Source organism: Coffea arabica, chromosome 4c, assembly GCF_036785885.1.
Source record: "Coffea arabica cultivar ET-39 chromosome 4c, Coffea Arabica ET-39 HiFi, whole genome shotgun sequence".
Classification (NCBI taxonomy): Eukaryota; Viridiplantae; Streptophyta; class Magnoliopsida; order Gentianales; family Rubiaceae; genus Coffea; species Coffea arabica.
This window is the reverse complement of record NC_092316.1, coordinates 46,705,234-46,731,863: the sequence shown is the minus strand read 5'-3', so window position 1 is coordinate 46,731,863 and position 26,630 is coordinate 46,705,234. Positions and strand designations below refer to the sequence as shown.

The 26,630-nt window shown below is 35.6% G+C and overlaps 3 protein-coding genes, 2 long non-coding RNA genes and 1 other non-coding gene across 6 annotated transcripts; 3 read left to right on the top strand and 3 right to left on the bottom strand.

Annotated features, from left to right (window-relative positions):
- Positions 1–2,517: 2,517 nt before the first annotated feature.
- Positions 2,518–10,676, bottom strand: LOC113739423 (flavin-containing monooxygenase FMO GS-OX-like 8). The gene is made up of 7 exons (XM_027266634.2): positions 10,090–10,676; positions 9,795–9,865; positions 8,700–8,858; positions 8,289–8,371; positions 6,988–7,123; positions 5,245–5,418; positions 2,518–2,764 (listed from the first exon to the last, which is right to left on the bottom strand). Exons 1-7 carry the CDS (start codon positions 10,667–10,669, stop codon positions 2,564–2,566), a joined length of 1,404 nt encoding a protein of 467 aa, XP_027122435.1. The 5' UTR covers positions 10,670–10,676; the 3' UTR covers positions 2,518–2,563.
- Positions 2,531–3,807, top strand: LOC140005364 (uncharacterized). The gene is made up of 2 exons (XR_011813196.1): positions 2,531–2,656; positions 2,917–3,807. It is a non-coding gene; the product is annotated as an uncharacterized lncRNA (long non-coding RNA).
- A 7,077-nt stretch (positions 10,677–17,753) lies between the features above and the next one.
- Positions 17,754–18,476, bottom strand: LOC113739229 (germin-like protein 1-1). The gene has a single exon (XM_027266462.2). It carries the CDS (start codon positions 18,474–18,476, stop codon positions 17,754–17,756), a length of 723 nt encoding a protein of 240 aa, XP_027122263.2.
- A 1,033-nt stretch (positions 18,477–19,509) lies between these two features.
- On the top strand, positions 19,510–21,128 carry LOC140004995 (uncharacterized). Its single transcript, XR_011812816.1, has 2 exons — positions 19,510–19,820; positions 20,755–21,128. It is a non-coding gene; the product is annotated as an uncharacterized lncRNA (long non-coding RNA).
- Positions 21,129–22,789: 1,661 nt separating this feature from the next.
- Positions 22,790–22,896, bottom strand: LOC113740503 (small nucleolar RNA R71). Its single transcript, XR_003460498.1, has one exon. It is a non-coding gene; the product is annotated as a small nucleolar RNA R71 (small nucleolar RNA).
- A 756-nt stretch (positions 22,897–23,652) lies between these two features.
- On the top strand, positions 23,653–24,879 carry LOC113739228 (uncharacterized). The gene has a single exon (XM_027266461.1). It carries the CDS (start codon positions 23,653–23,655, stop codon positions 24,877–24,879), a length of 1,227 nt encoding a protein of 408 aa, XP_027122262.1.
- The last annotated feature ends 1,751 nt before the right edge of the window (positions 24,880–26,630 follow it).

The window sequence follows — 26,630 nt, the reverse complement described above, 5'->3', positions numbered from 1 at the left end:
AGGTTTTTAGAAACTAATAAATCCTTTTGGTACTATAGCGATACTTATTATAAGTTTCTGCAGGTGTAGCTTGTGTAAAGAGGAGTAAAACAGGGGAAACTCCTTTTCTGTCTGGATGTATGCAGGTATCTTTGTTGTTTGTGGACGTTTTGCTGCAGGAAATTTGCCAATTTGATTCTTAAATTTTTTTTTTTACTAAAATCAATTTCGTCCTTAATGATTTTTTTGTCCTATTTTGTCCTCGAATTATACTTTTCATTCCTATATACAATGGTGCCATCATATTTTATCTTTTTTTTTCATGATTAATCAAGGGTATTTTGGTTAAGAAAAAGTAAGATTCTGCAATATGAAATATACAAGTCAACTCCTGTATAAAAATGAAGAAAAGCAAAATCAACTGCATTGACAGAAATTCCTAGAAACTTGGTTTACTCAACCAGCATTAACATTTTCTTAACTGCATACCAAATGTAACAAAACAAATTGGAAATTTAGATATTTGTAAATCCTCAACTGAAAATCTAATCCGAAACCAGACTATATCATTGGTCGATATGTGCGAACAAGATCTAGAAGGGTCAAGCAGTGGGGATTGGAAAATGACTACTTGATAAGTAAGAAAACTCCACAATTAAAGTATAGATTAATCTTTCCTACATTAACAACGTGTATACTCTCTATATTAGATAAATGACAACTATACAAAATTTAAATTTTATTCTGATGGCGATATATGCAAGACAAGGTCTTGAGAACCAGGGACTAGTAAGTGGAAAATGACTAGTTGATAGCAAAGAAAACTTCACAAATTATTCTAATAGCTGTATGCGCAAACAGGACTTTCGAAGTAAAGGAAAAATAAAAAGACCTTTTATCTATGTTAAATTAACATGATTTCCTAAAAGAAAAAAAAACCTGATTTCCTGTGAGTGATAGGTTGCAATTTTATCATTTATTTTATTATTAATTTTCCCTATTATCTGACCTTATGTGGATTAATTGCTAGATTCTACTCACTTTTCGTAATTTATATTTATTTCAGGGAGTAGAACAAAAATATCACAATAAAAGCCAATTTGATAGTTATCGGGGAAGAGTTCACATAGCAGGCAATCGAGGACATTTTTGGAATAAGGAGATACAAGATCTTTTTGGTAATTCGCAGAGGGCAGCATTAAAAGGAGGAACGCAGGGCTGAAGTGGGGGGTCTTCTTCCTCCTGGGGGGAGCCGCCGCGCAGAGGCCAGAGGGGCTATCTGGCTTCCTTAGTTTTTCGTCCTTTAGCTTAGCTTGTTTTTCACTTTTTCTTCTTAGCTTTTGGGTAGTTATTCTCCACAGATGCCAGGAGGAATTGGAGCTTCTCCTTTGACTTTTCCGCATGGTCCTTGAATAGTTTCTCCCTTCTTCGTATGTCAGACGCATTGAAACAATCTATTGCCTCTTGTAATTTGCTTTTCGCCTTGAATAGAACGAATTGAGTTCTCCTAATTCTTGGGCACAATGGCCGCAGCTTTTGCTTTAATTTGGTGTGGATTTAGTTCATAAAATATGAACTAATTCCCTCACTCTAGTCAAGGGACAACGGATGCTTTGGGTCATCTAAAATTGTGAGATCGATTTAATTTTATCTTTTTCTCTTATTTATTGGTGTTTGCATATTCCCTGATTGCAGTGCTTATGGTTGTTTAATTAATTGATTGTTTTGGATCCGGATAATTAGTTAATTTAATAATCTATTGTCAATTGAGGTGTTAAATCCGTAATTGTTTAATTGTCTCAAAATAGTGATAACTGGCATGATTGGGTTTGTGTCAGGGGAATACGCGGGCTAATCTAAAATAACCCTGGTAGTGCGTTATTTGGTTAGAATAGGGCTCCTCTAATACATAAGGCAATTGTGGAATTAAATTCTATGGGCGTACCTAAGATTATTTCTCAATTAGAGCAGTGATTAACGGGCGTACCTTAATCATCGACACAGTAAGGAGGGGTTGACTGTCATCACTTGTTTGGCAGTTATAACCTATTTATTAGTAAATAATTAGAATTGCCTTTGCTTATCGATGATCAATTAGGTGAACCATTGCTGAAGTTATTCCTTGACTAGATCCTTAATTATTATTCATTTGATTTTAGTAACTTGTTATTTAATTTTAGTAGTTTCTTAGATTTTATTTGAATTTCTTTTATTGTCACCTTCTGCATAAAAACACCCCTTTGTTACTGTGAACTTGAAAAGAAACAATTACTCCCAGTCCCTGTGGATTCGACCCTGCTTACCACTATCTATAGAAATTATTTTTTGTTTGAGCAGGTATTTATTATTGCACAGGCTGACGACCTGTCAGTGAGTAAGCCTCCTTTGCTTCAATAGCATATTCAGAAATCATGGCATCAAACTTTTGCACCGTCGCATATTCATCATTTACTTTTTTAACTGTTTTCCAAGAAGAACAAATAGGGGAAAAATAAAGAGCAAAGAAAAGAATTGAATAATATTATAACAAATGGTCCAATTCTTAAGTGACAATAATGTTCTTAAAGTAAAAATATGTGTGTCTTTAGAGAGTTATGGCATGATCTCCAAGTTGGGTGAAGTGAGGGCTTTGATGAGCCACTTGAAGCATCTCATAATCATCAGAATATGAATCACGGTAAGTTTCCAAGTTGGCATATGAATTTTTCACAGCAGACAGGCATAACACTTTTCTCCACTCTTCTAGATGTGGAAATTCCATGTAATCTGCATACCGATCACAATACTGCAAAGAAAAATTCATATATGAATTCATGTATTCCAAAAGTTAGTGCCTTAAGGGTCTGTTTGTTTGGATGGAAAATGTTTTCCAGAAAACATTTTCCACATTTTCTGTTGTTTGGCTGTCAATTAATTTGGGAAAATAATTTCTGACAGAAAATAAGTTACACCAAGCGGAGGAAAATCCATCGTTGTGAAGTTATTTTCCTTCCGTAAAATCAGTCTTCTTTTCACAAGCTCCAGCGGTGAACCATCGACAAAAGACCAGTCCCTTCTTCGGCAGCGATAAAAGACCATCTCCGGCAACAGCTCATCGGCAAACCAATTCCTTCTTCGCCAGCGGCATCTCCAGCTCCGGCGAAGACCCACTTTCAGAGGTAAGCAACTCTTCCAATTAGGTGAGGGTCTAAGGCCAGAGTATATACAGTCCTGATGCACTATCTTTCGCTTATAAACTTGACAAGAGACTCAAGGAGATTAGTAAGAAATTAGAAGGTGGGGAAGGCAGTGAAAGAGGAGCAGGGTCTGCTGCTGCTGCTGCTGCTACAACTGGACAGGATGCTGCAGACGCGAGTTTAATAGAGAATTTGGATACATATCGGTGGAGCTCGCGAACGGTGGATCCAAGCAAGGTCCATGGATTCGAGGACAAAGAGAGATTCTTGGAGAGGCTGCTTCTCAGGAAAGAGGGTAAAAATGGATTCAAGGCATTTGCAATAGTTGGAATGACCGGGGTCGGGAAAACGACCCTGTGTCAGCTAATCTTCGACAATAAGAAGGTGAGGGATCATTTCCTCCCCAGGATTTGGGTGTGTCTGTCAAAGCAGGCTGACGATGATGAGGACAACAGAAAGGAGACCGTTAAGAGGATGCTAATATGCTTGGGAGTGGATCTTATCATCCAAGAAGCCGGTAAAGATCCAAATCTTGGTCTTCAGAAACTGATGTTTGCTCTTCGCTTACATGAAGAGACTCTCGGCCCTTAATGATTTTTTTTTTTTAGAAGGAAAGTAAAAAGCCAATTCATTAGTATCATTCATAATTCCATTCATGAGTTCATGGTGTAATATGAATAAATATTTTATAAAAATGAGAATATGATTATAATTAATAAAAACTAAAATTAACCTGTAATAAAATGAATGTTTTGAGAGTAGAAAAATATTTACAACATATTAATAAATATATCAGAAAATATTTTCATTGACAAATCAAACACCGGAAAATTATGAAAAAAGAAATTTGAAAAATATTTTCACTTAATAACCAAACATTGGAAAATTATGGGGAAGAAAGTGATTTTCCAGGAAAATGACTTCGATGGAAAATGTTTTCCCTAGGAAAATATTTTCAGTCCAACCAAACGGACCCTAAATGAAAAAATCAAAAGTGTTTCAAGAAAGTTAGTGCCTTAAATCTTGAAATTGCAAATGAACTCTGAGTTCGGGCCATAAAAACCTAGTGCTTGGCATGTTAGGTACTAGACGGAAGGATGTTAATAACTAGAAGGGAAAGGGAACACAAGGGAGAGAAGTGCAACTGGTATGCAATGAAAGTTTTGGACAAAAGTGCCAAGGACTAAGGAAAATTCTAGAACTCATACTTGTTTTTTTTTTTTTTTTGGGTAGGTGGGGGGGGGGGGGGGGATCTTCTTTGCTTTGTTAGTTTTTTTAATTTAAGCAATTTCGAGTTTAGAGATTTTGAGTTCAAAGTATTTGTGTGGATCACTGTCAGAAGCCGAATATTTGAACGGGTTCAAGTGATCTTCTTAATTAGGTAATTAGCGTTTAATATTGGCTCCAGTTCTAGAAGTCTCTGTTAGATTTGATTCCATGTGTATAGACTACTATAACTTGATGTATGTAGCGATTACTTTGATGTAAAGCTTTCTTGCATATCAATGAAATGGATTATTTTGCTACTAAAGAGAAAGACAATGTTTTCCTTTTCAATTTTGGTCATTGTACTCTATGAATATATAAATTGTCTACAATAAGACCCTTTTCCCCAAGAAGAGAAGAACTTCAATCACAGTGTGTTTGGATTGTAAAAAATTACACTTTATTTACATCTTATTTACATACACTGATTTGCTTGCATCATCAACACATCACCTTTTTATCTCACATATATCATATAAAAAAAGTGCTACAGTACTTTTTTCACATAATTATCTCAAATAATTTACAATCCAAACACACATGGTCCAATAAATAATGCAATAAAAGAGGAGAAAAGCATAAGGACTAAATTTCACCGAATTGGTGTTCACTTTTAAGGTCAAATTTGCTATGATTTATATTAATCATTTCACAGTGCAAATTAAGTTTTAGCCATCAGTACCTGTGCAAGATATTTACACAACAAATATATATATATATATATATATATATATATTCATATAACCCAAGATTTTGCCCTTTCCACATCAAATGTTTACTCACAGAAACAATAAGGATTGCATACAAAAATTAGTCAAATTACCTCAAACTCGCCTATTTCATGAGTATAGTGCTTGGGAATACCAGCAACATCCCTTGAATTGTAGAAGTCTTTAATGGATTTCGTCATCTCTTCCTCTGATGGCAATTTTCTTTTCCCTGAAAGAAGTTGAGCTACCCATTTTGCTTGTGACTCAAAGAAGGGGAACCCTATGATCTAATATAAAAAGTTGAGCCCAAAAATTAATAATAAATTTCTAAAACAATGAAAAATGAGATGATGATTATATATCTGTAGGACATGGTAATTCAAATTACACATGTTTACAGATGCAATCGAGAATATTTGAGCAATTGTTAACATATATGAAGCCGACCACATATGCTTTACTAGTCTACTCACTAATTCCAATTACTTTTGTCATATTCAGTTATTGTGCTTAAGAATTTGAACCTCGAAACGTTCACTTGAAAGATTGATTATTCACCTAAGAAATTGGATTATACCACATGTGCAAGAATTACAGTTTAAATTCAAATTAGGATTATATGAGATGTATGTATATTCGTTGTGTATACATTGATGGCATCTGCAAGATTAACCTTCAAAAGTAATTGCAAAAAAAAGGTCTGTAACTCTCAAAGACAGCATTATATTCATAATATTGAAGCTTCAATGATGTTAATTAAGGTATATACTTAATACGGATGGCTGTGCTAAAGGTAATCCAGGAGTGGGTGGAGGTGGTGGGGTTCTTCGGGATTCAACTGGCTTACCACTGATTGCCTTCTCGGCCTACTTGGGAGAAACTACAAGTCTCCGCGCAGAGGCTCGAGCTCTTCTAATTGGCCTTCAAACGTGTATACAAAAGGGCTTCGAAGACATATGTGTACAATCAGATTCATTAGTTTTGATTGGGATCATTCAGCGTCGTACTCAGTATCCGTGGCAAATTCGAAGAGAAGTTAACCAGATTTGGAAGCTAGTAGAAGATCCTGCTAGATTCTCACATTGCTATCGGGAAGCTAATACAGTTGCTGATGCTTTGTCTAATGTGGGAATATCTCATCCACAGCAACAAATCAAGGTTTACGATACCTTTAGTATGTTCCCAAAACTGGCTCGTGGAGCAATCTGTTTGGACAGATTAGGAATGCCTTCACTTCGAAAAATCACAAATATGTAAGAGGAATATTTTTTTTTGTATTCAATCCCATGAATAAATAAAAACATATTTCTAAAAAAAAAAGATGTTAATTAAGTAAATGAAGCAGCCAATGAAACTTTGGCTTACAGGCTAAAGTTGAGTCCCCAAAAATTAAAAGTCTTAAGTTCAAATCCTCCTTTCTCCCTACCCCCTCCCTCTCGCTTCCTAAATCCTGCCCCATCACATGCCAAAAAAAAATAGAAAAGAAAATGCAATATTAGGATAATTTAACTTGACCTTCCTAAATATTCTCTATGGCCTCACAAATATGTTTTCACTCTAAGTTGTCCAGAGTTTTTTTTAAAAAAAAAAAAAAAAAAAAGAGATTCGGCAATAACTTGTTATGCCTGAGTTCTCCACGTCAAAATTTTGCTATATCATTGTTAAAATTGCTAATTTTAACGCATATATGTCTCCAAGTTGTGAAAAGCACTAAAGAATAAAATCAAGTCAATGTCAATACAAAATTGATACTTTTTTTTTTTAATCACTAACTGGAATTCACACTATGCAAGATCAAGAATTACTACAAGAGAATAATCCTATGTATATTTAAAAGTAGTCCTAGAAATTTTTACCTTTCTTGGTATACCAACAAATGAGAGAGAGGGAGCCAGCTTGGGAGGAAATGTGTGCTCATAAAGAGGTCCAACTCTATTATCATCCACCGATACTATTCCTTTAGTGTCAAGAAACGGGAATGAGTACGAGTACCTGCTCCAACACATTAGTTAATTAGTTTCATCTCTCATGATTTAATTGTATTAATTATTACCCATTATTCAAATATTTAGATGGTGCCATGAAATAAATAGCTTTCATCTTGAAGAGAATACTACGCTAAGTCCAATGATTGAAAAAGAATCCGATTTTTGTTTATGTGAGATTTTGGAGATGCCACAAATCACAATCAGTGGTTTCTTCATATTTGCACCTTTTTAGGTAGGGATGGGATCAGAAAATTTAATTTGAGGGGACGAAATACATGCACATATAAACTTTCACATCAACATAAAATTTTTAAAAAAAATTTTGGGGGGAGGGACAAATATTATAAAATATATAAAAGTTTTTTAAATTTTCTAAAATTTAAAGGGGAGAAAACATAAATATGTAGAACTTAAGGGACGGGGGGGGGGGCGTCCTTGTTTTTAGGAGTCAGTCTTCTTGATGTAAAAATTACGTAATGTGGTTTTTTTTTTTTAACTTGTGGAAAATCAGTGTAAAAAATCAAAATGATACCACATGCAAGAAAATTTTGGGTTCATTTGTTTTCTAATTGGGAAAGGAATCCCTTCAATTGTTCTGACAATGATACCATACAATTAATGGTCTAGATGGCACAAATCTAAAAGAAAGGTCCTTATTGCGAATTCTTCAAGGGAAACGATTTTCAATTATAATTTACTACTATTATTTTGCATGCTAAAATGAAGTGATTATGGATAATTACAGTGGACCCTAAATTGTCATAATTCCGGACAAACTATGGTTGAAGTCTGCCATATGAAACAGAACTTTACTTGTTATAAGGACTTTGTAAAAAACTTTAAACATTTGAGGGGAAAAATTTTTAATTTAGACATTAGGAGGGGGACTATTTTAATTCACACTTTTCTGTATAAATAATTGTTGGACATCTGGGACGAGCACGTGAATCACGAGAGAGGTCTTTTAAGTATGTGTCGGTGACCATGTAAATTGAAGTAAATCTTACAACAGTTAAAAAAAAAAAACGGTAGTAATAAGATAGCAAAAATATGACTAGTTCATAAAAGAGATAATTCCATGCAATTATTCTCATGGCTCTGTTGATAATCTAATCGTAAAACTCGTCAATTGAGTTGCTAAAATTAATTTAATGAAGCGTAATCTTTACCCTGTGCAGTATATAATACTGTCAGCAAAAATCAAAGATCCATCTACGAATGCAACTCGTCCGTCTTTTTGTAGGGACTCTATCTGCATTAAACATAATTTTTATTAGACTAATTGAGATACGTTGACGATTGACTTTAAGTGTGGTTAGTCTGATTGCTATACATTTTTCATAATCCAGTGTATATTCACGTAACTTTATTATATTTCGTTTATACAAGCATATATCAAATTATGAAAAGAGTACAGTAACCGTACCAATTACAGTTAAGGTCAATTGTACTTATCTCATTCCCAATTGAGATTGAGCACCAATTGGATGGTTAATTTTGAGAGTTTATCTAAAAAAACATTATTGTAAAACTTTTTTTTTTTTAACTAAAGACATACAAGATATAAATAATTTGCTAACCTGTGGATGAAGATAAAAGTTACAGTGTTTGGATATAATTTTTGCTAAGCCCTCAGCAATTTCCAAATCTTTGACGCTCAAATGGACATCCTTGGCCACAGGTACAAGTTCGATCGATATATCTTGCCCACTATATGAATTTCCAACTACAACAACCACCTACTAAATATAATGAAACTACGTTATACATATTGATAACCATAAAAGAATACAAGTTCGTACACGCAAAATATTTACACATTATAATGAAACTAGACTTTTTCTTTCCTCCTCTTTTTCATCAAATCATTTAATTCAACTATCTAAATTTTCCTATCTATAGATATTAACCACTTCTAAGTGCAAAAGTTGGTAGACATTGTGATTGGCAAAGTTTCACAGCTTGCCAAGTAACTCTTTTAGTTTCATGAAGTAGATAAAATCAGCTTTTGTGCATTGCTTTTGCTTGCATATTAACCAAATCTAGAGGAAAACTCCCAATTCACCGTTAGTAAAAATAATGCCGAAATTAAGTAAAAGGATATAGATATTTTTGTTAGATAAAAGGATATATCTCACTTAATTAACTGAATTTCCTATACTTTTTGGACTTTTTCTTTTCTATCCACACAAATTAAACGCACTTACATCATTTCATATTGCAAACAATTCTCATTACACATTAGTTCTTTATTTCTATTTTAGATCATATTATGGTAACATGAATTCATAGTGGTTGAGTTGACGATAATGAATCCTACTAATTAGTCTATCAGTTCACTCCAATGGACTACATGCTCAAGATCTCGTGTGGTGATGTTCTCCAAGATCATTTTGCAAGGCTCACAACAAAAATTTCACACATTTCCATAAAAAATGATTGAAAAATATGTTTAATCAATTTTTACACTTAAAATTTAGGTATACATTTTAATCCGATCATACGTGATTTTTTTAATTATTTCTTTTATATTTTTTCAATTATAATGTAATTAAGCATTCAAGAATATTTCTGACCCTATATACCCTCTAATCCTCAAAATCCAAAAAAAAAAAGAAAAAAAAACTTAAAAACAAAATGGGAATAAGTGATCTAACATAACCTTCTTGCATTACCTCGTTGCGAAATGGTTCTGGAACCCTATAGACATGACTATGTATCTGCTTCCTTTTCCATGCTTCCATACCTTAACCATTGTAAGCACATAATGAATAGTTATGTACAGAAGCTAACTACCATTCAGTTTGTGTCCATTAGAGAATGTGTAGCTAAATTTATCACTATGCTATGCCATTTTTCACTAATGCCATGATATGACTAAAGTGTTTTTTCTTTCTATTAGTTTTTTATTTGTTATATTTTGTAGATTCAGCTTTGTCAGTTTTTCTTCTGGTCACAACACAGAAGTACCTTTGATGGTAGGCAGTCGAGGCTGAGAATAATGGCCGGTGGCAACAACCACCGCATCAAAGAGTTCTTCCACCACCACCTTCTGATCATCATCATCATAACCAGCCTTCTTCTTCTCAATGCTTTTCACTGTCCATTTCAAGCCATCATCATTGCATTCTTCATGATTTAACATTCCAACATAGTCGACCCTAGTGTTGAATCTGATCATATCTTTTAGTCCAAACCACTCGCAAAAATCTCTCAAGTACATGAGAACTTCTTTATTTCCAGGAAATCTCCTACTGTCTCTCCCTTCCTGTACTCTGAATGGAAAATCCATAAAACCCATTGTTTCCCAAGGAGAAATAACCCGCAAAGATGCATAAATGCTACTATGGACTTCTAGGATAGGACACTTTCCTAAAGGATCCTGATCTTCAACATTTGGATGGTAAAGCCATTGCCCTCCAATATCATGATTTTGTTCAAGAACTACCACACCATGCCCTTCTTTTCTTAGCTCCCTAGCTGCCACTAAGCCTGATGGACCTGCACCAATAACACACACATTTTTAGAAGTACGTCCCTCTGAAATCATTTCTTTTACTGCTTCTTGTATCTTGCACAAAGTTTTTGGTGCTTTGATGTAAGGGTTGAAGGGGGTTATATGGTTGATTGAGTAGCAGACACAAACGAAAGACTATATAATGTAGCGTAAATTATATGTAATTCTCCCGTAGATTTATATATTGTTATATGAGATCCTCTAAGGTTTTAAAATAGTTTTATAACTCCTCTACAGTTTTATGTACAGCAGAATGGATGAAAGGCACCACCAATCACGATGATTGAACCAAACGCACTCTAAAAATATATAAAATAAAATTATAATATCCACTTAATTCTTCTATTATTTGCATGAATATCCACCTTACTATTTATTATACATTCCATTTATCTAAGTAATCTTTCTATAATTTTACGTAAAATGATCATGTCTCTATTTGATACTACTTAAGATATTTCAACTAACAATAATATTATTAAGGCCTGTTTGGTAAGTTCCCTATAGTGCTTGAGTGCTGTTGATTGTAGTACTTGGGCCGGCAAGTTAGCTGTTTGCTGATACCTAGAGGTACGACAAAACGTGGGTGGGGTACAACCACTTTCAATAATGCCAGAACAATAATATCTGGGAAGCTGATTCTTTTGGATGCCCTTACCACAGAAGCATGAATGTATTGATTAATGGGAAAAATTTACTTTTCGTCCGTTTTCATCTCCAAACTTTTAGACTCGTTACATTTAGTATATAAATTAATTATTTTTTATCACATTTAGTCCAAAAGTGGTAAATTGCTTACTTTGGATAGAGAAAGTCATGTGTTTGGCACTTGACCATTAAGTAAAATTAATTTCTTAGCTAAAATTAATGGCTACGTTAGTCTTTTCTATCCAAATTAAATATTTTATCCTTTTTGGATGAAATGTAACTAAAAATAATTAATTTATGTATTAGATATGGTGCATCTAAATGTTTGGGGACGAAATGTGTCCCCAGTTCAAAGTTCAAGGACAAAAAGTGGATTTTTCCCATTGATTAATAGACAATCCTTGGTAAACATGTTCCGCCAACACAACCCTTTCTAGGCCTTGTTTCCCAAAATACGTCCCCTCTGTATCATGTTTTTTTGGCACAATGTTATAGATTCAGTCTTAAAAAGTTGATACAGACATGACAAATGCTGTTGGAGCATATAAAGGCGTTTTTATCTTTGCATAGCAATTTCAAATAGCAAGGCGATGAGATGATCTAAATTATTTGTTGCATTCAAACTATGTCAAGTCAGTACAACAATCGTAACTCAAATTTGTTAGGAATATGAGCTTAGAAATAGATCTAGTGAATCGAGTACGTAATTTTTTAAATTTTGAATGGTCTTCCTCGAGCTTCACCCTTTCTCACCTTTCCTGTTTTATATATTTGCAATTTCAAATACTGTGGTTATAAGGTTAATAAGGCTATCACAATATTACAAATCACACAATGCTGAGCACAAGCTTATAATTAAAATGAAAATGGAGAAAACTTGTTAATCCTGTAGTTCCTTTTGAGACCTTCTATGCAACTTTTCAAGTGAGAGATTTCATTTAAAAGGGGACAAGAATATGGTTAAGGTAAAAGCCAGCCACTTTTGCAGAAACTCAAAAACTATACAAGCTGGGAGATAAATTTAACACACTGGAACGTGCATGGGCAGGCTATATTATACACATAAAATATGTGTGCAAGAAGAAGAATAAAATCAGGTTGTTTTAATTAAACAGCAAAAGCAAGACTCAGTGCTTCTTTCTTCTCAACTAACTACATTAATAAAGTACTCTACAAACTTATTGAAGAAACAAATAACACAAGATTTTCCCAAATGCATTAATAATTAACACCAGATAATAAATTAAGAAAACCACAAAAAGCTTGTCCTGAACAAAACTTGATACAAAGAATTGTATTGGTTTAATATGCCAACATCTTTGACCTTCAAATTCACAAAGAATGTCAACTCTGACAAATTCTCGTAAAAATCCAATAAGTTGAGCGTGGTTTTACAGGAATTATAGGGTTTATTTTAGTGTCATAGATCATTAAAACTTGGCAAAAGCATGTTTGGCAATTTTGTTATCTCTCTAATTGCGTTGTTTACAAAAGCACTCATCTGAGTAATTTCCTGCTAATCTAGTGAACAAGTTTAATATTATCTCTAAAAGGCACTTATATATTTTCAAGGCTCAAATACAAAAAAAAAAAAAAAAAAAATCAAAGTTTGGAGTGGACCCTGCCCAAAAAAATAAAAAACAAAAGAAGTTTAGAATGGAATTCTAGCTCTTTGCCAATTTGCCTCCAGAAAATATCAACTGATTGTAAATCCAGCATATACAGTTAAGGATCAAGAAAGAGATGTCTTTTATTTATTCATTTTTATATGGATAAACGTCATTTCTGAGTAGCCTTTTCAACACGAGCTTCTCCTGGAAAGGAATCCCCAAAACTTGCTATAAAATCCGGGGGCCACACTTCAATAATTTAGGCTCAACTCAACTTGGACGTTTCTACAAAATCAGGATCTAGCAATCCAAAATCTGGGTTTGACTTGGACATTTATCTGAAAGAAAATAAAAAAGCTACTTTTGCAAAACTAGTTGAGTATTAATGCTCATTTTGAAGACAAGAAAAATATGTTGAAATGTAAAAATATGTCATGCTTCACACCTACAGTTCCTTTTATTGCCTTCCACAGCCGTTTTTTGAAGACAAGGGAAAATAATTATGTAGAAAGAACAATGATGGTGCTCTTTCCATTTTTTTTTTCTTTTATTCTTTTTGTGCTCATTCAACTTTATAGCCATGCAATATTATATACATAAGGTACTGCTGTCTATTCACTACAACAAAAATGGCCTTTAACGGCATTTGAAGGTATCAGTATAGATAATCTAATCTGACACTTTATCTATTCTCATACTGTTGTCTATTCTGTTTATTCAATCCTCTTGTTCATCATTAAACAAAGTGTGTAAATAAAACTAAAAATGATGAAATATTACATTTTTGTAAATATGAAAAAGAGATTTTTATTAAGTGTAAATCGCCTTTTTTTTTTCCCAAATTTTGCCTGATTTCACCAATCTAGGGTGGAAAAGACTTCTTTGGTAATCAAATTGACTTGCACATACCTGGATTTTCATCTCGGGTAAAGACACGATTTCCGTCTTTTTTATGGAATCAAGTTGATTACTTTATTTATAGTTTTTTCATTTTATTTCTTTATTCTTTTTGTGGGTAGGTAAGTTTCACCATTTTGTATTTTTGCGTCAGAAGGAAAATGCAAGGTGAGAAGGAGAGCTTTTTACGTTATGTTTCAATAGAATGAATTCGATAAGGGTAGAATATGCCCTGGGTAGAAATGCACTTGATACATATTTCCGGCAAGCCGGCAAGAACAATTAAGGAGCAAGAATGAAATGTACTTCTTATTTTACTTTTTATTTGGTTGGGGGGATGACATCTCAGAACAACATGAGTTGTTAACTTGAGTGTTTAATGGACTGACTGCCACGGACAGGACCCAGAAGTTCATCTTAAGGGGGCGAATTTGAATTTATCTAAACTTATATGTATGGCATAAAATATTTTTAAATTTTGTGGGGGCAAAAATTTAAATCTATAGAGAATGTTCTTAAAATTTCAAGGTTTTGCAAGGAATGAAAACTGAATTCTCTAAAACTTTTGGGGGTGGGGCCCCTTCCCTCCCCGCTGCTTAATACAGAATTCGGAAGTCACGATCCAATTATTTAGACTCAACTTGGCATTAGTACAAAGTCCGGAGATAGCAATGCAAAATTCTCGCAGTAACTTGGACGTTTTACGTCCCTGAACGATTCTAAAAGCCAATTATAAATATGTTTCCAACCGTCCAACTTGTGTGGTTAGAAATTGAATAGGGGTAATGGTGCTAATCTCTTTTTCCTCTTAGCCTGATTGTCTTGAGCAATCTTTGATTCATAGACATCATGCATGTTGACATCTAAGTTGAAAATTATCTTGCAAAGGCTTTGCATTTTTTGATGACTCAAATACGTTTGTTTTTATTGAGAAATTTGACCAATAATTTGAAATTCATCAAAATCGCTCCAATTATTTAAGAGTCATTTAGGTTTGTATTTTATCAATTATCTATATATATTTTAAAACTATAATAACTGGTGATTTACAAATCCAAATATCTCCTAAGTAATCTAAACAATTAGAGAAATTTGAGAGAATTTCCAGTATTTTGTCAAATCTCTTATGCCAAACGCAACCAAAGAGCATCTGAGGAAACATAGAAGGAACAAAGAATAAGAATTTGTTTAAAGTGTTTCATGGAAAGGAATTGCCAAAACTTAGTCCAAAGCCCGGGAGTCACAATCCAAAAGCTTTGGCTCAACTTAGACATATCTGCAAAGTCGTTTGGATTGAGACTTTTTTTCAAAAAAATTTTATGTTTTTCGTGAATACGTTTCCTAATCATTGTTTTACCTTATATATATTAAATCATTACAGTACATTTTTCTACAAAAATTCCAGAAAATAGCAATCAAATTAAAACTTATGACATTTTTGTTTGTAAAAGAAATTAAAAACTTATTATGTTGGCGAAAAGTTTTGTGAATTGCCACAAGCATATAGTATTTGAGTCGGATACTTGTAACCTTTTGTTTAGAGAAAATTCAGATACCTGCAATAATAAGTATTCTCTTGTTTCTCATTTCTAACTTCTTTATTTGGGTTTAAGCAACCTCAAATTACGAACAGCACGTGAGAATGGTTTACTTTACAAATTACCAAATAAGAAAAATGAAGAAATAAGAGTATGTTTTTTATACACTCTCAGTGAATATTTATTTTAATACTAGCAGAGTTAGATCATGTCACATAACATGAATTCAAATTTAACACTCCAATCATGCACACATGACATGCATCTGTAGCTACTTGTATATAAAAAAAATCACCACACTGTTAGTACATAAAAAATTAATCCAAGAAATAATAACTAGAATAATAGTCCCCTTGAGACCTCAAAAATTAGAGGTCTTTGATTTCAGATCCCTCTACCCCTTCAACTTCTTAAATCCTATCCCTCCCCTGCTTGGAAAAAGAAAAGCCTGAATATTAGTCCGTCTCTTTCTATAAGTACTTAAATTTGGGCTTTACAAAGTTCAAGGACAAAAAGATTCTAAGTTATGCATACATGAAATTTTTAAGAAATAAATTGTGACTAATATTACTGATAAAATTACACTCTCATAAATTGTGACAACAGGTAACCTCTAGAATAGTTTGTTGGGGGGTTCTGTTGAAATGGAAACATGTAATACTTCGTACCTCTAGTTTTCTTATTGTCTTTGATAGTCCCCTTTAGACAAGGGAAAATAATTATCATGAAATGGCGACAATGTTGCTATTTCTTTTTCCTTTTCTTTGTTCTTGTTATTGAAAAAACTGTAGATTAATGGTCATGTTGCTCATCTGAAATTACTATATCCATGTTTGTGTACATGTTAGTGTAGTCCACGTACGATTATATCCATATTTGTATGTTCATTCTTTATCAAACTGTAAATAAAGGTAAAAATGATGAAATATTATCATTTCTTTAAAGATGAAACAGACCATTATTAACTTTGTCGCTTTTGTCCCAATTTTGCTTGATTTTATATACCGAGGATGAAAAAGACTTCTTTGGCCCCACTTATGTGGTTTGTTTTTTGACTTTCACGTGTCTGAATATTCATTGACAATAAAGAAAACGCAACGGATCTTCTGTCCCACATCCTGTGCCACTCTCTGTCCCACTTTTTATTATATTACTATTTCTCATTCATAAACATCATGTTTTAATTCTTTTTTGCTTCCTTAAGATCCAATAACTATTAATTCAGTAAAAAATAAATATAACAGCTTCAAAAAAGCAATATATAATAGAAAATTAAAAAATACAGCAGAAAATTCATAAAAAATCTCATTTTTTATGCATTTTGATTTTTTGAGTATGTTAAATTTTGCCACTATTTTGCACTATTTTGACAATATGCCACTATTTTGCACGAAAGTTGAATTATATAGACATGTAAATTGCATCTTTTATGTTATAAAACAATGCTAATTAATATCTACCCATCCCCTTTTTGGTCAAAGTTTAACGGAGATTGCAAAGCTTTGGAGCGGTGCTTGTTGCATCAAGCCTCAACTCACCGCCAAAATTGTTCCTGTCCAAGAACAATACATGGAGAATGTTGAATTTTCAGCAACAACACTCCCACCCAATGCCAAAAGACCACAACACCCTTGAGATTCACAAAAAATCACAGTATAACAAGCCATTCTCTCTTTATATATGTAAGATATGTTCAAAAGCTTAGCATACTGAATTTTTATGTTATATTCTAAAAAAGGTTTGGGCAGGAGTAGGATTTGGTAATATGCATTACTATGCCTCATTTGTTAATAAAGCGATACCTATCTTTCAATTTTGACGTGATACGAAATGTGTTATGTGCTAAGTCCACAGCATTTTGCTGCCTTGTTCTGTTTAATGCTGTTGCTTTTGTGTTCTGTGAAATGTCATTGATGATTGGTTGAATAGATTGTTGATCACTTTATGGAGTCATAATGAACAGAATAAAATCTGATTATAGAAAGTGATTATAGAATATAATCAAAATCAGTGAAAACAGTTTTTTAATTGATAATGGATTTTAAATTAATTTTTTTTAACTATGAAAACGTTGTAATGTAATCAGAAATTCAGAATACATTACTTCATAAATTTAGTTATATGACTTGTAGTGTTAGAAGAGCTTTTAGTGAAGATTCAAATTTGGTGTTTTTAGAATAATTTTTATGTTCTATAAAATGAAATATAAATTATTAACTAAATAGAGCCCAAAAAAAAAAACACATTTCAAAAATTCAAAACCGTACATTATTCAATACAATAAGTGGATACTCAACTCAAGTATGTATCCAACCAACACACTTAAACACCTAATAAGTACTTTAATTGAAAGTTTCACTACATGAAAGTGCTTTCGATAAATCACTGCAACTTCAAACGAGCATTAAGTAAACCAAGATGTGCCTACTTTAGCCTGACGCTCCCCGAGGATGTGCTTGACATGATATCTGGATACAGTGGAACAGAAAGGCTGGACTTAAGGAGCTCAATAATGGAGTCATTTACTCGGAATGATCTCGACAACACATCATCGGGGACAGTAGGCGTGGAATTGAAGAGAGCATGAGACAGATAATGAGTTCCTGGTTGTTGACTGTTGTAGCTTGCATAAAGGAGAGCCGCTCCCTCCCCAACATTGTATACAAAGTGCACAAAAGCCTGAGGGATCACAACCAACATTTTAGGGGTCATAGTCTTATAGAACAAGACATTATCAGTGGTTATAAAGCCTGCAATGACTTTCCCCTCCATCAATAAAAGCATCTCACTCGCCCGGGGGTGTGTGTGCGGGCCTACAACTCCTCCTTTGAGGAGCTGTATTTGAATCATGGTTACACCAAGAGTGTTTACCGCCGGGAAAAAGTCAACATGTGCTGCGGCGGCTTTCCATCTATCGATATTGAACGCTGTGGTATCGGTGATGAACCCGTCGTAGAAGAAGTCGTCCACAGTTACATTATTAGGGTTTTTGCAAGGATAACCATTCAAATATATATCTGAACTTAAATCCGCGATACAGTAATCTTGTAATGGAGATGGATCAGCACCATAACAAGGCATTACTAGTGATAGAAGTACTATTATGAAGAACATGAGAAGGTGAAGGTAGGGAAAGGACTTGGCCATGTATACAGCTTATATGTGTCTGGTACTGTTACTCGGCTCTCTTAACTGATGCAAGTGCTTAGCCCGCACTCCATATTTATAAGATTGGAAGTTTGAAACTAAAGCCGCCAACCAAAATCGAACCATTGCTCGAACGTGCATGCACGCGCGCACCAATAAAGTTTGGTCAAAACTAACGGTCATTCTGGCCTAGGTAGGATTCCTGGTTATTGCCACAACGGTCTTCCAAGGCACATTTCAATTTTCAACTTAGGGGAGGTGAGTGAGACTGTCAGAAACTTCAGGGGAGGTTTCTGAAATTATCCCCAAAATCTAAACTTGTTCAAATGCTCCACATCAAGATTCTACCTTTGCTGAGGACATTTAGCATTGGCTTTAAAGTTGTGAGGAAGAGAGATAATTCAAAATGGTCCAAAATAATTCTTTGATTTGTTTTCATCGGATAATTTTCATCAGATAATGTTCATCATATGGTACTTTTTTTTTGTGTGATCGTGCTAGACAGTCTACTCGTTGTGGATTGTTAAAAATCAGGAATCAGACTTTTGACAAATATATATTCATTTAGTGATACTTGTTCCTGAGAAATTCACTCGTTGCTGCGCAAGGCTAAATATAAATTAGCCAGCATGATTTTCTCTTCCACAATCTAGATACTACTATTGTGAATTTTGCATGGTGGAATTTATCGTGCCACGCAAGAATAATCAATCTGTAATTTTTTTTATGGAATACTAAGGGTATGTTTGGTTTCCCATGAAATTGGGGTTTAGAATTGGAATTGGGTCCCCAATTCTAATTCTTGTGTTTGGGTACTACCTTTTCTATAAAATTAGAATCGAATTGCAATTCCATATCGATTGAATTCCATGGTTCCAATTCTTTGGCGTAGCCAAAGAATTCCAATTCCAATTCTACGGCCAGATTTCCATTCGGGTCAACACGTGGACTTTAAACGGGTAAAAACTCAAAAATGGGTCAACTATAAAGTTGGATTAAAAAAAAGAGAAAGCTGGCTTCTTTCTCTATCTTCATAAGCGAATCACCATCTGCTCTATCATTCTCTGCCGCCGCCACCGCCTCCTCCTTGTCCCAGCACCTCTGCCATAACCCCTCCAAGCCTTTCCTCCCTCTACCCAACATCAAGTGGGTGAAATTTACAAATTGAGTTATATTTTGGTCTCCTTTCTTTCGATTCCTATCTATCTTGAATTATGCTTCCCGCTTTTACCTTTGTTGCCGCTTCCATTGCCGTCACCACCATCGCCGTCGCATCCTCTCTCGTCCTCACTCTCCTTCCTCTCCCTCAATTCTCAATTCTTGACAAATTTAGGGTTTATGATGGTATATTCACGTTTAAATTTCTGCAAATCAAAGATTGTTTTTTTTTGGTTGTTCCTCTGATAATGTTTGGCATTAATGTTATAAATTTACTACTATTTTTTTTGCTTCTAATTCAACGTTGGGACGAGGATAGAAAAAAAAGGTAGCACTCTGTTGCCCTGTTCTTCTTTATTTCATTTTAATTAGTTAATGTGGTCCTAGTTTACAGAGATCATGAGCTGATAACAAAAATTCCAGCTAAAACCCATCTTCTGCTTAATGCTTACCACAACTACAGGGGATCATGTTTTATCATTTTGGTCTACCTCTTCAGCCTTCATTTCCCTAATGTATTATTCTTTTTGTGACTATTGGCCCTTTTCTTATTTACGAAGAGGCTTGTGATCAGTTTTACTTGTCAAGGTATTGAAGATGCTTCTCCGCATTAAAATGATATACCGGCAGTAAACGGTCCATGGTAAATGAGTGCTGCGATTTCCGTTATCAGCTCATGATCTCTTAAGGCTTATTTCTGTTCTGCTGCGATTTGTTTTATTCTTCTTTTGCTAAGTTATGAATTATGATAACCAGTTTATTTCTTATATCAGTTATTAAGCTAGCAGATCGATTTAGCTTAAAATGACGGTAATAAAGAAGCTAGCAAATCATTTGTTGGATACAAAAAAGAAAGCCCGAGAAGTATGAGTCTCGTCTTCATTTGCATTCCATATTCAATTTGTCTAAACATGCGATTGTCCCACAAAGTTATTTCTTCTTTTGCTGGCTAAGAATGTCCATTTTGCTTGTAAACATGTGATTGTTGACTTTTACATTTTTGCTGGTGATAGGGTATCATTTGTTAATAATTTTATTATTAATTTCCCCCTTTATCCCTACCAAATATTGTGTTAATTGTTGATATCTACTTATATTTGGTATCTGGACTTAATTTCAGGAATAAAACAGAAAACTACCAAAAAGGAGGGATTTTATGGGAAAATGGAGACTTCTAAGGGTTTCAATCCTTATGCCCTTGAATTGGTGGGGACCACAAAGCTATAGTCATTTTGGGCTCTCCAAAGAAAGGAACGTAGAGAGACTTGAAACAAGAAGTAATTTGGAGGCTTTGTCCACATGTATGGGGACCACCTAGATAGCTTTTAGTCATCTTTCTTTTGGTTCTTTAAAAGGGACAACGTACAGAAGCAAAAGACACTTTTTAGTTTAGCTTTTTAGTTTAGTTCTAGTTTTCTTTCTTTTGACTGGCCTCTGACACACGCCAGGTGTTTGACAATATTCCCCAATGGAAAAAACATCTTTTATTCCTTACTTTCTAGTAAAAAATGCAATGCCTTTGCAATCTATTAATTCGTGTGGTAATTTAATTATGCGGCGTGGTTAAGCCTTCCATCTAGTCAAGGGTCAACTCGACGGCGCAGTCCCGAAAATCTATGAGATCTAATTAGTTTTCACGCGTTTCTTAATTTATTAATATTTGCACATTGTCTGCTTGAACTTTCATGAGATTATTTTATTAATTGGATGTCAAGGGCCCGATATTCAATGTGATTTATTAATATCATGCCAATTTAGTCAATTAAATCCGTAATTGTTTGATTGATTAATAGTAGTGGCAACTGGTGTGTTTACACATTAGGAGAACGTGCAATCTAATTTGAATAACCCTCGTAGCGTGTTATTGATTAGGGTTAGGTTTTTCTAGTTATTAATACAATTGGAAAATTAATTCCTACGGTCGTACCTAGGAGTATTTTCTGATTAGGGGTGATCAATGGTCGTACATTGGTTATCAATAATTTAAGGAAAAATTGGTCGTTAGAGTGTTTCGGCGACTATAACTAGCCTATTAAGAAAGTAAGTGAACCTCTCTTGTATCAATGATCGGATAAATGGACTGTGTTTGAGTAGTTGTATCCTTGGTTAGAATTTATTTATTCTTGATTTAACTCCTGCTATATTCGTCCTGGCTAAATTATTTATTTATTTTTTTAGTTGAGTTGTTTAATTGTTTTTTCTTGAGTTTTATTTTGGTAAAATCCCCCCTTTCCCATTGGAATTTAAAAGAGACAAATATTTTCAGTCTCTGAGGAGACGACCCTACTTGCCACTGTCTACTAATTAGTACTTATTGTCAGCAAATTAATTCTGGTATATCGAATTAAACAAACTCTTCGGGAACAGGATGAATCAAGTAACCCATTGCACACCTAGAGTCCCTGCTCTAGTACTTAGAATTAATTACTGACTGTTTTTAGTGGTATTTAGGATTTTATTATTATTATTATTATTGCACAGGGTCGACGACCCGTCAATTTTTGGCGCCGTTGCAGGGGACTGGCGTCAATTATTTGTTTCTTTTCAATTTCAATTTTGTTCTAAATTTCTGGTATTTTTTCTAGTTTATGCCTCGTTCTTCTCGTATAAGCGAATTAATTTTCGATCCTGAAGTAGAGAAGACTGCGCGTAGAACAAGGAAAGAAACTAGATAGTTCAGAGAGGCGCACTCCAGTGCCGCATCTCAGAGACCTGAGCAAGAAGCTGAACTAGCAGATTCGTTTGGTGACACCTCGAGCGACTCGGATCAAGAGGATACCACCATGGCAAATGCACAAACACTAAGGGAGTTGGCTGCACCTAATTTAAATCAACAACCTTTGTGCATTACTTTTCCAAGTTTAAATGATAACACATCTTTTGAGTTGAAATTTGGTATAATTCACCTCTTACCATCTTTTCATGGTTTACCAGGTAAGGAGCCCTATAAGCACTTGCAGGAGTTCGACGTCGTATGCAATAGTATGAAACCCTCGGGAATCACCGAGGAGCAGATAAAAATGAGGGCCTTCCCCTTCTCTTTGAAGGACTCCGCGAAGAATTGGCTATACTACTTACCACCGGGTAGTATCACCACATGGGACCAACTGAAAAAGAAATTCCTGAACAAGTACTTTCCAGCGTCCCGAGCTGCAAGCCTGAAAAAGGAGATATGCGGCATCAAACAACACCCAGGCGAGTCCCTCTATGAATACTGGGAGAGGTTTAAGAAACTATGTATCAAATGCCCTCAACATCAGATAAGTGAGCAACTGCTCATCCAATATTTCTACGAGGGGCTACTTTTCAGAGACAGGAGTATAATCGATGCTGCAAGTGGAGAGGCGTTAGTGAACAAGACTCCTCGGGCAGCATGGGAATTGATAGAGGGGATGGCTGAAAATTCGCAGCATTTTGGCACTAGGGAGGATGCCCAACACGTAAGGTGAATGAGGTGGAAACATCCTCTATTTAACAACAAATTTCTGAATTGACATCCTTTGTGCGGCAGCTAGCTGTAGGTAATGCCTCACAAGCCAAGGTGTGTGGGGTATGTGCTGCCCTAGGCCATCCTATAGAAATGTGCCCACTAGTTCAAGAGAAAAATGCAGAGCAGGTGAACATGGCTGGCCACGCGCTCGCACCAAGAAGGCAGTACGACCCGTACTCAAGTACCTACAATCCTGGTTAGAGGGACCACCCCAACCTGAGTTATGGGGGGAACAAGCCGTCTAATTTCATACCAAATAGATAGCAAGGGCATCAACAGCAATACCAGCCTCGCCCACCACCACCTCCTTCGAACTCAAGTCCGTCCTTAGAAGAGATGATGAAACAACTACTTGCGAATCAATAGAAGACGGATTCAGACCTACAAGCTATGAAAAATCAGTGGGGACAAGTACAATCATTGCAGACTCGGGTAAATCAAATGGCCATCACGCTCAATCGGTTGGAGTCCCAAATGCAAGGAAAGCTGCCATCTCAACCTGAGTTAAACCCGAAGAATGTGAGTGCCATGACCTTGAGAAGTGACAAGGAGGTCCAAGGACCCGACCCGTTGATTCCTAAGGACAAGGACGAAGATCAAATTGAGAAAGAGCTAGAAGAGGAAGGCGGAGACAACAAAAATTCAAAGGTAATCCCGGACTCACTCGTTTCAGCAAGTACCAACCCACCCCCCTTCCCAAGCAGATTGGAGAAACCAAGGAAGCAGGACAAGGAAAAAGAGGTCCTGGAGATTTTTCGCAAGGTGGAGATCAATATTCCCCTTCTAGAGGCGATTAAGCAGGTACCCAAATACGCAAAATTTTTGAGGGATCTGTGTGTCAATCGAAGGCGGTTGAAGGGAGATGAGAGAGTGATAGTAGGGGAAAATGTGTCAGCAATTCTACAACGAAAGCTTCCACCAAAATGCGGAGACCCAGGTATGTTCACTATTCCTTGTAGAATAGGCAATACCTTGATTGGAAAGGCTATGTTAGATTTAGGAGTCTCAATTAATGTCATGCCGAAATCTATATATGCTTCTCTGAAATTAGGACCTCTGAAAGACACTGGAATAATAATCCAACTGGTTGACCGAACCAATGCATACCCTGACGGGTTGATTGAGGATGTTTTAGTGAAAATTAATGAATTGGTTTTTCCTGCTGATTTTTACGTACTTGATATGGATGATGAACATTCTCACGACCCATTACCTTTACTGTTAGGAAGACCCTTCTTAAGCACAACTCGAACAAAAATAGATGTAAATAAGGGCACCCTATCTATGGAATTTGATGGTTCGATTGTTCATTTTAACATTTTCGAATCCATGAAATATCCTTCAGAATCACATGCTGGCTCTGTTTTCTCTATAAATGTTATTGACCCTGTTGTACGAGAAGTTTTTGAAATTGAAGGCAGGGATGGGTTGGAAGTTGCCTTGACCAGGCACCTCGAGTCAAAGATGACCGCTGGGGTAGAGTTGAGTGAAGAGCTCAAATGTGTGCTTGGAGCATTGCAGACATTGCTAACCACAAGAATAAGGTATAATCTCGCACCCATTTTTATACTTGAACCTCACCAAAGGCTACTCCCATCTGTGGTGCAGGCGCCTGTTGTGGAGTTGAAATCGTTGCCGAAACACCTAAAGTATGCGTACTTGGATGAGGGGGAGACACTCCCAGTGATTATCTCCGCCAGTTTATCAAAAGTCCAAGAAGACAAATTGTTTCGGATTTTAAGAAACCATAAGTAGGCGATAGGATGGACCATTGCCGATATCAAAGGAATTAGGCCAACAGTATGTATGCATCGGATTCGACTCGAGGAGGGTGCTAAATCTATCCGGCAGGCTCAAAGGAGACTGAATCCCCTCATGATGGAGGTAGTGAAGAAAGAAATCTTAAAACTGCTGGAAGTGGGGATAATCTTTGCAATATCAGATAGCCTCTTGGTGAGTCCGGTACAGGTGGTCCCGAAGAAGGCAGGGTGACGGTGGAGTCAAATCAAGAGGGCGAGCTCGTACCAGTTCGAAAGCCCACCGAGTGGCGGCAGTGTATAGATTATAGGAAATTGAACACCGTCACGAAAAAGGATCATTTCCCCCTTCCTTTCATTGATCAAATGGTAGAGCGATTAGCAGGTCGAGCTTACTATTATTTTTTGGATGGATTTTCAGCTTATTTTCAGATTGCTATCGTACCCGATGACCAGGAGAAGACTACCTTCACGTGCCTGTTCGGAACATTTGCATACCGGAGGATACCATTTGGGCTATGCAATGCACCTGCTACCTTCCAACGTTGTATGGTAAGTATCTTTTCAGAGTATGTTGAGAAGATTATTGAGGTTTTTATGGATGATTTTAGTGTGTATGGAAAAAGTTTCGATAATTGTCTAGATAACCGGAAATTAATTTTGGTTAGGTGTATAGAAACTAATCTTGTACTCAATTGGGAAAAATGCCATTTTATGGTCGAGCACGGGATAGTTTTGGGTCATATATTGTTGTCTTAGGGTATTGAGATTGATAAAGTGAAAATAGATGTTATATTTACTTTACCTTACCCTGCGAGTGTGCGGGAAGTGCGTTCTTTCTTGGGTCATGCAGGTTTCTACAGAAAATTTATCAAAGATTTCTCGAAAATTGAAGCACATCTGTTCCAACTTTTACAGAAAGAAGTGCCCTTCGAGTTCAATGAAGCATGTAAGAAGGCATTTGATAGGTTGAAGGAGCTATTGATCTCCTCATCTATTATCCAACCGCCCGACTGGAACCTGCCATTCGAGATCATGTGCGACGCCAGCGATTACGCAGTGGGCGTGATGCTAGGTCAAAGAGTGGAGAAGGCAGACCATGCTATCTACTACACATCTCGAGCCTTGACCGGAGCTCAATTGAACTATTCGACCACCGAAAAGAAGCTTTTAGCTGTAATTTTTGCTTTGGAGAAATTTCGGTCCTATTTACTTGGAGCTAAAGTTATTATTTTCTCTGATCATGCAGTCTTGCGGTATCTGTTTACCAAGAAAGAGGCAAAACCGCTACTGATAAGGTGGATACTGTTGCTACGGGAGTTTGACCTGGAGATCAGAGATAAGAAAGGGGCAGAAAATTTGGTAGCAGATCACCTGAGTCAGGTATAAGTCACCAAGGATGACATCCCGTTGAGAGAAACTTTCGCCAACGAGCACTTATTTTCTGCTAATTTATCTTTGTTTTGGTATGCAAATATTGTTAATTTTCTAGTTACTGACAAGTTTCCTGCAGGATGGCCTAAGGCAAAAAGGGACAAGTTAAGGAGTGACGCAAACTCTTCCATCTGGGATGACCCTTACCTATGGAAGCGTGGTGCCGACCAAATCATTCGTAGATGTGTAAGAGAAAATGAATTCCAGTCTATTTTAGCTTATTGTCACTCTTTTGCATGTGGAGGTCACTTTGGACCAAAGAGGACTGCTCGTAAGGTTCTAGAGAGTGGATTCTATTGGCCAACCCTCTTTAAG

Bases quoted from the DNA above. Each gene is read 5' to 3' on its own strand.
- LOC113739423 (XM_027266634.2), bottom strand. From the start codon at position 10,669: ATGATTTCAGAGGGACGTACTTCTAAAAATGTGTGTGTTATTGGTGCA. The intron at 9,866-10,089 runs GTACTTCTGTGT...ACAATGGTTAAG, and splicing joins TCGACTGCCTACCATCAAAG to GTATGGAAGCATGGAAAAGG. The intron at 5,419-6,987 runs GTAAAAATTTCT...TTTTTATATTAG, and splicing joins TTGTTGGTATACCAAGAAAG to ATCATAGGGTTCCCCTTCTT.
- LOC113739229 (XM_027266462.2), bottom strand. From the start codon at position 18,476: ATGGCCAAGTCCTTTCCCTACCTTCACCTTCTCATGTTCTTCATAATA.
- LOC113739228 (XM_027266461.1), top strand. From the start codon at position 23,653: ATGACCTTGAGAAGTGACAAGGAGGTCCAAGGACCCGACCCGTTGATT.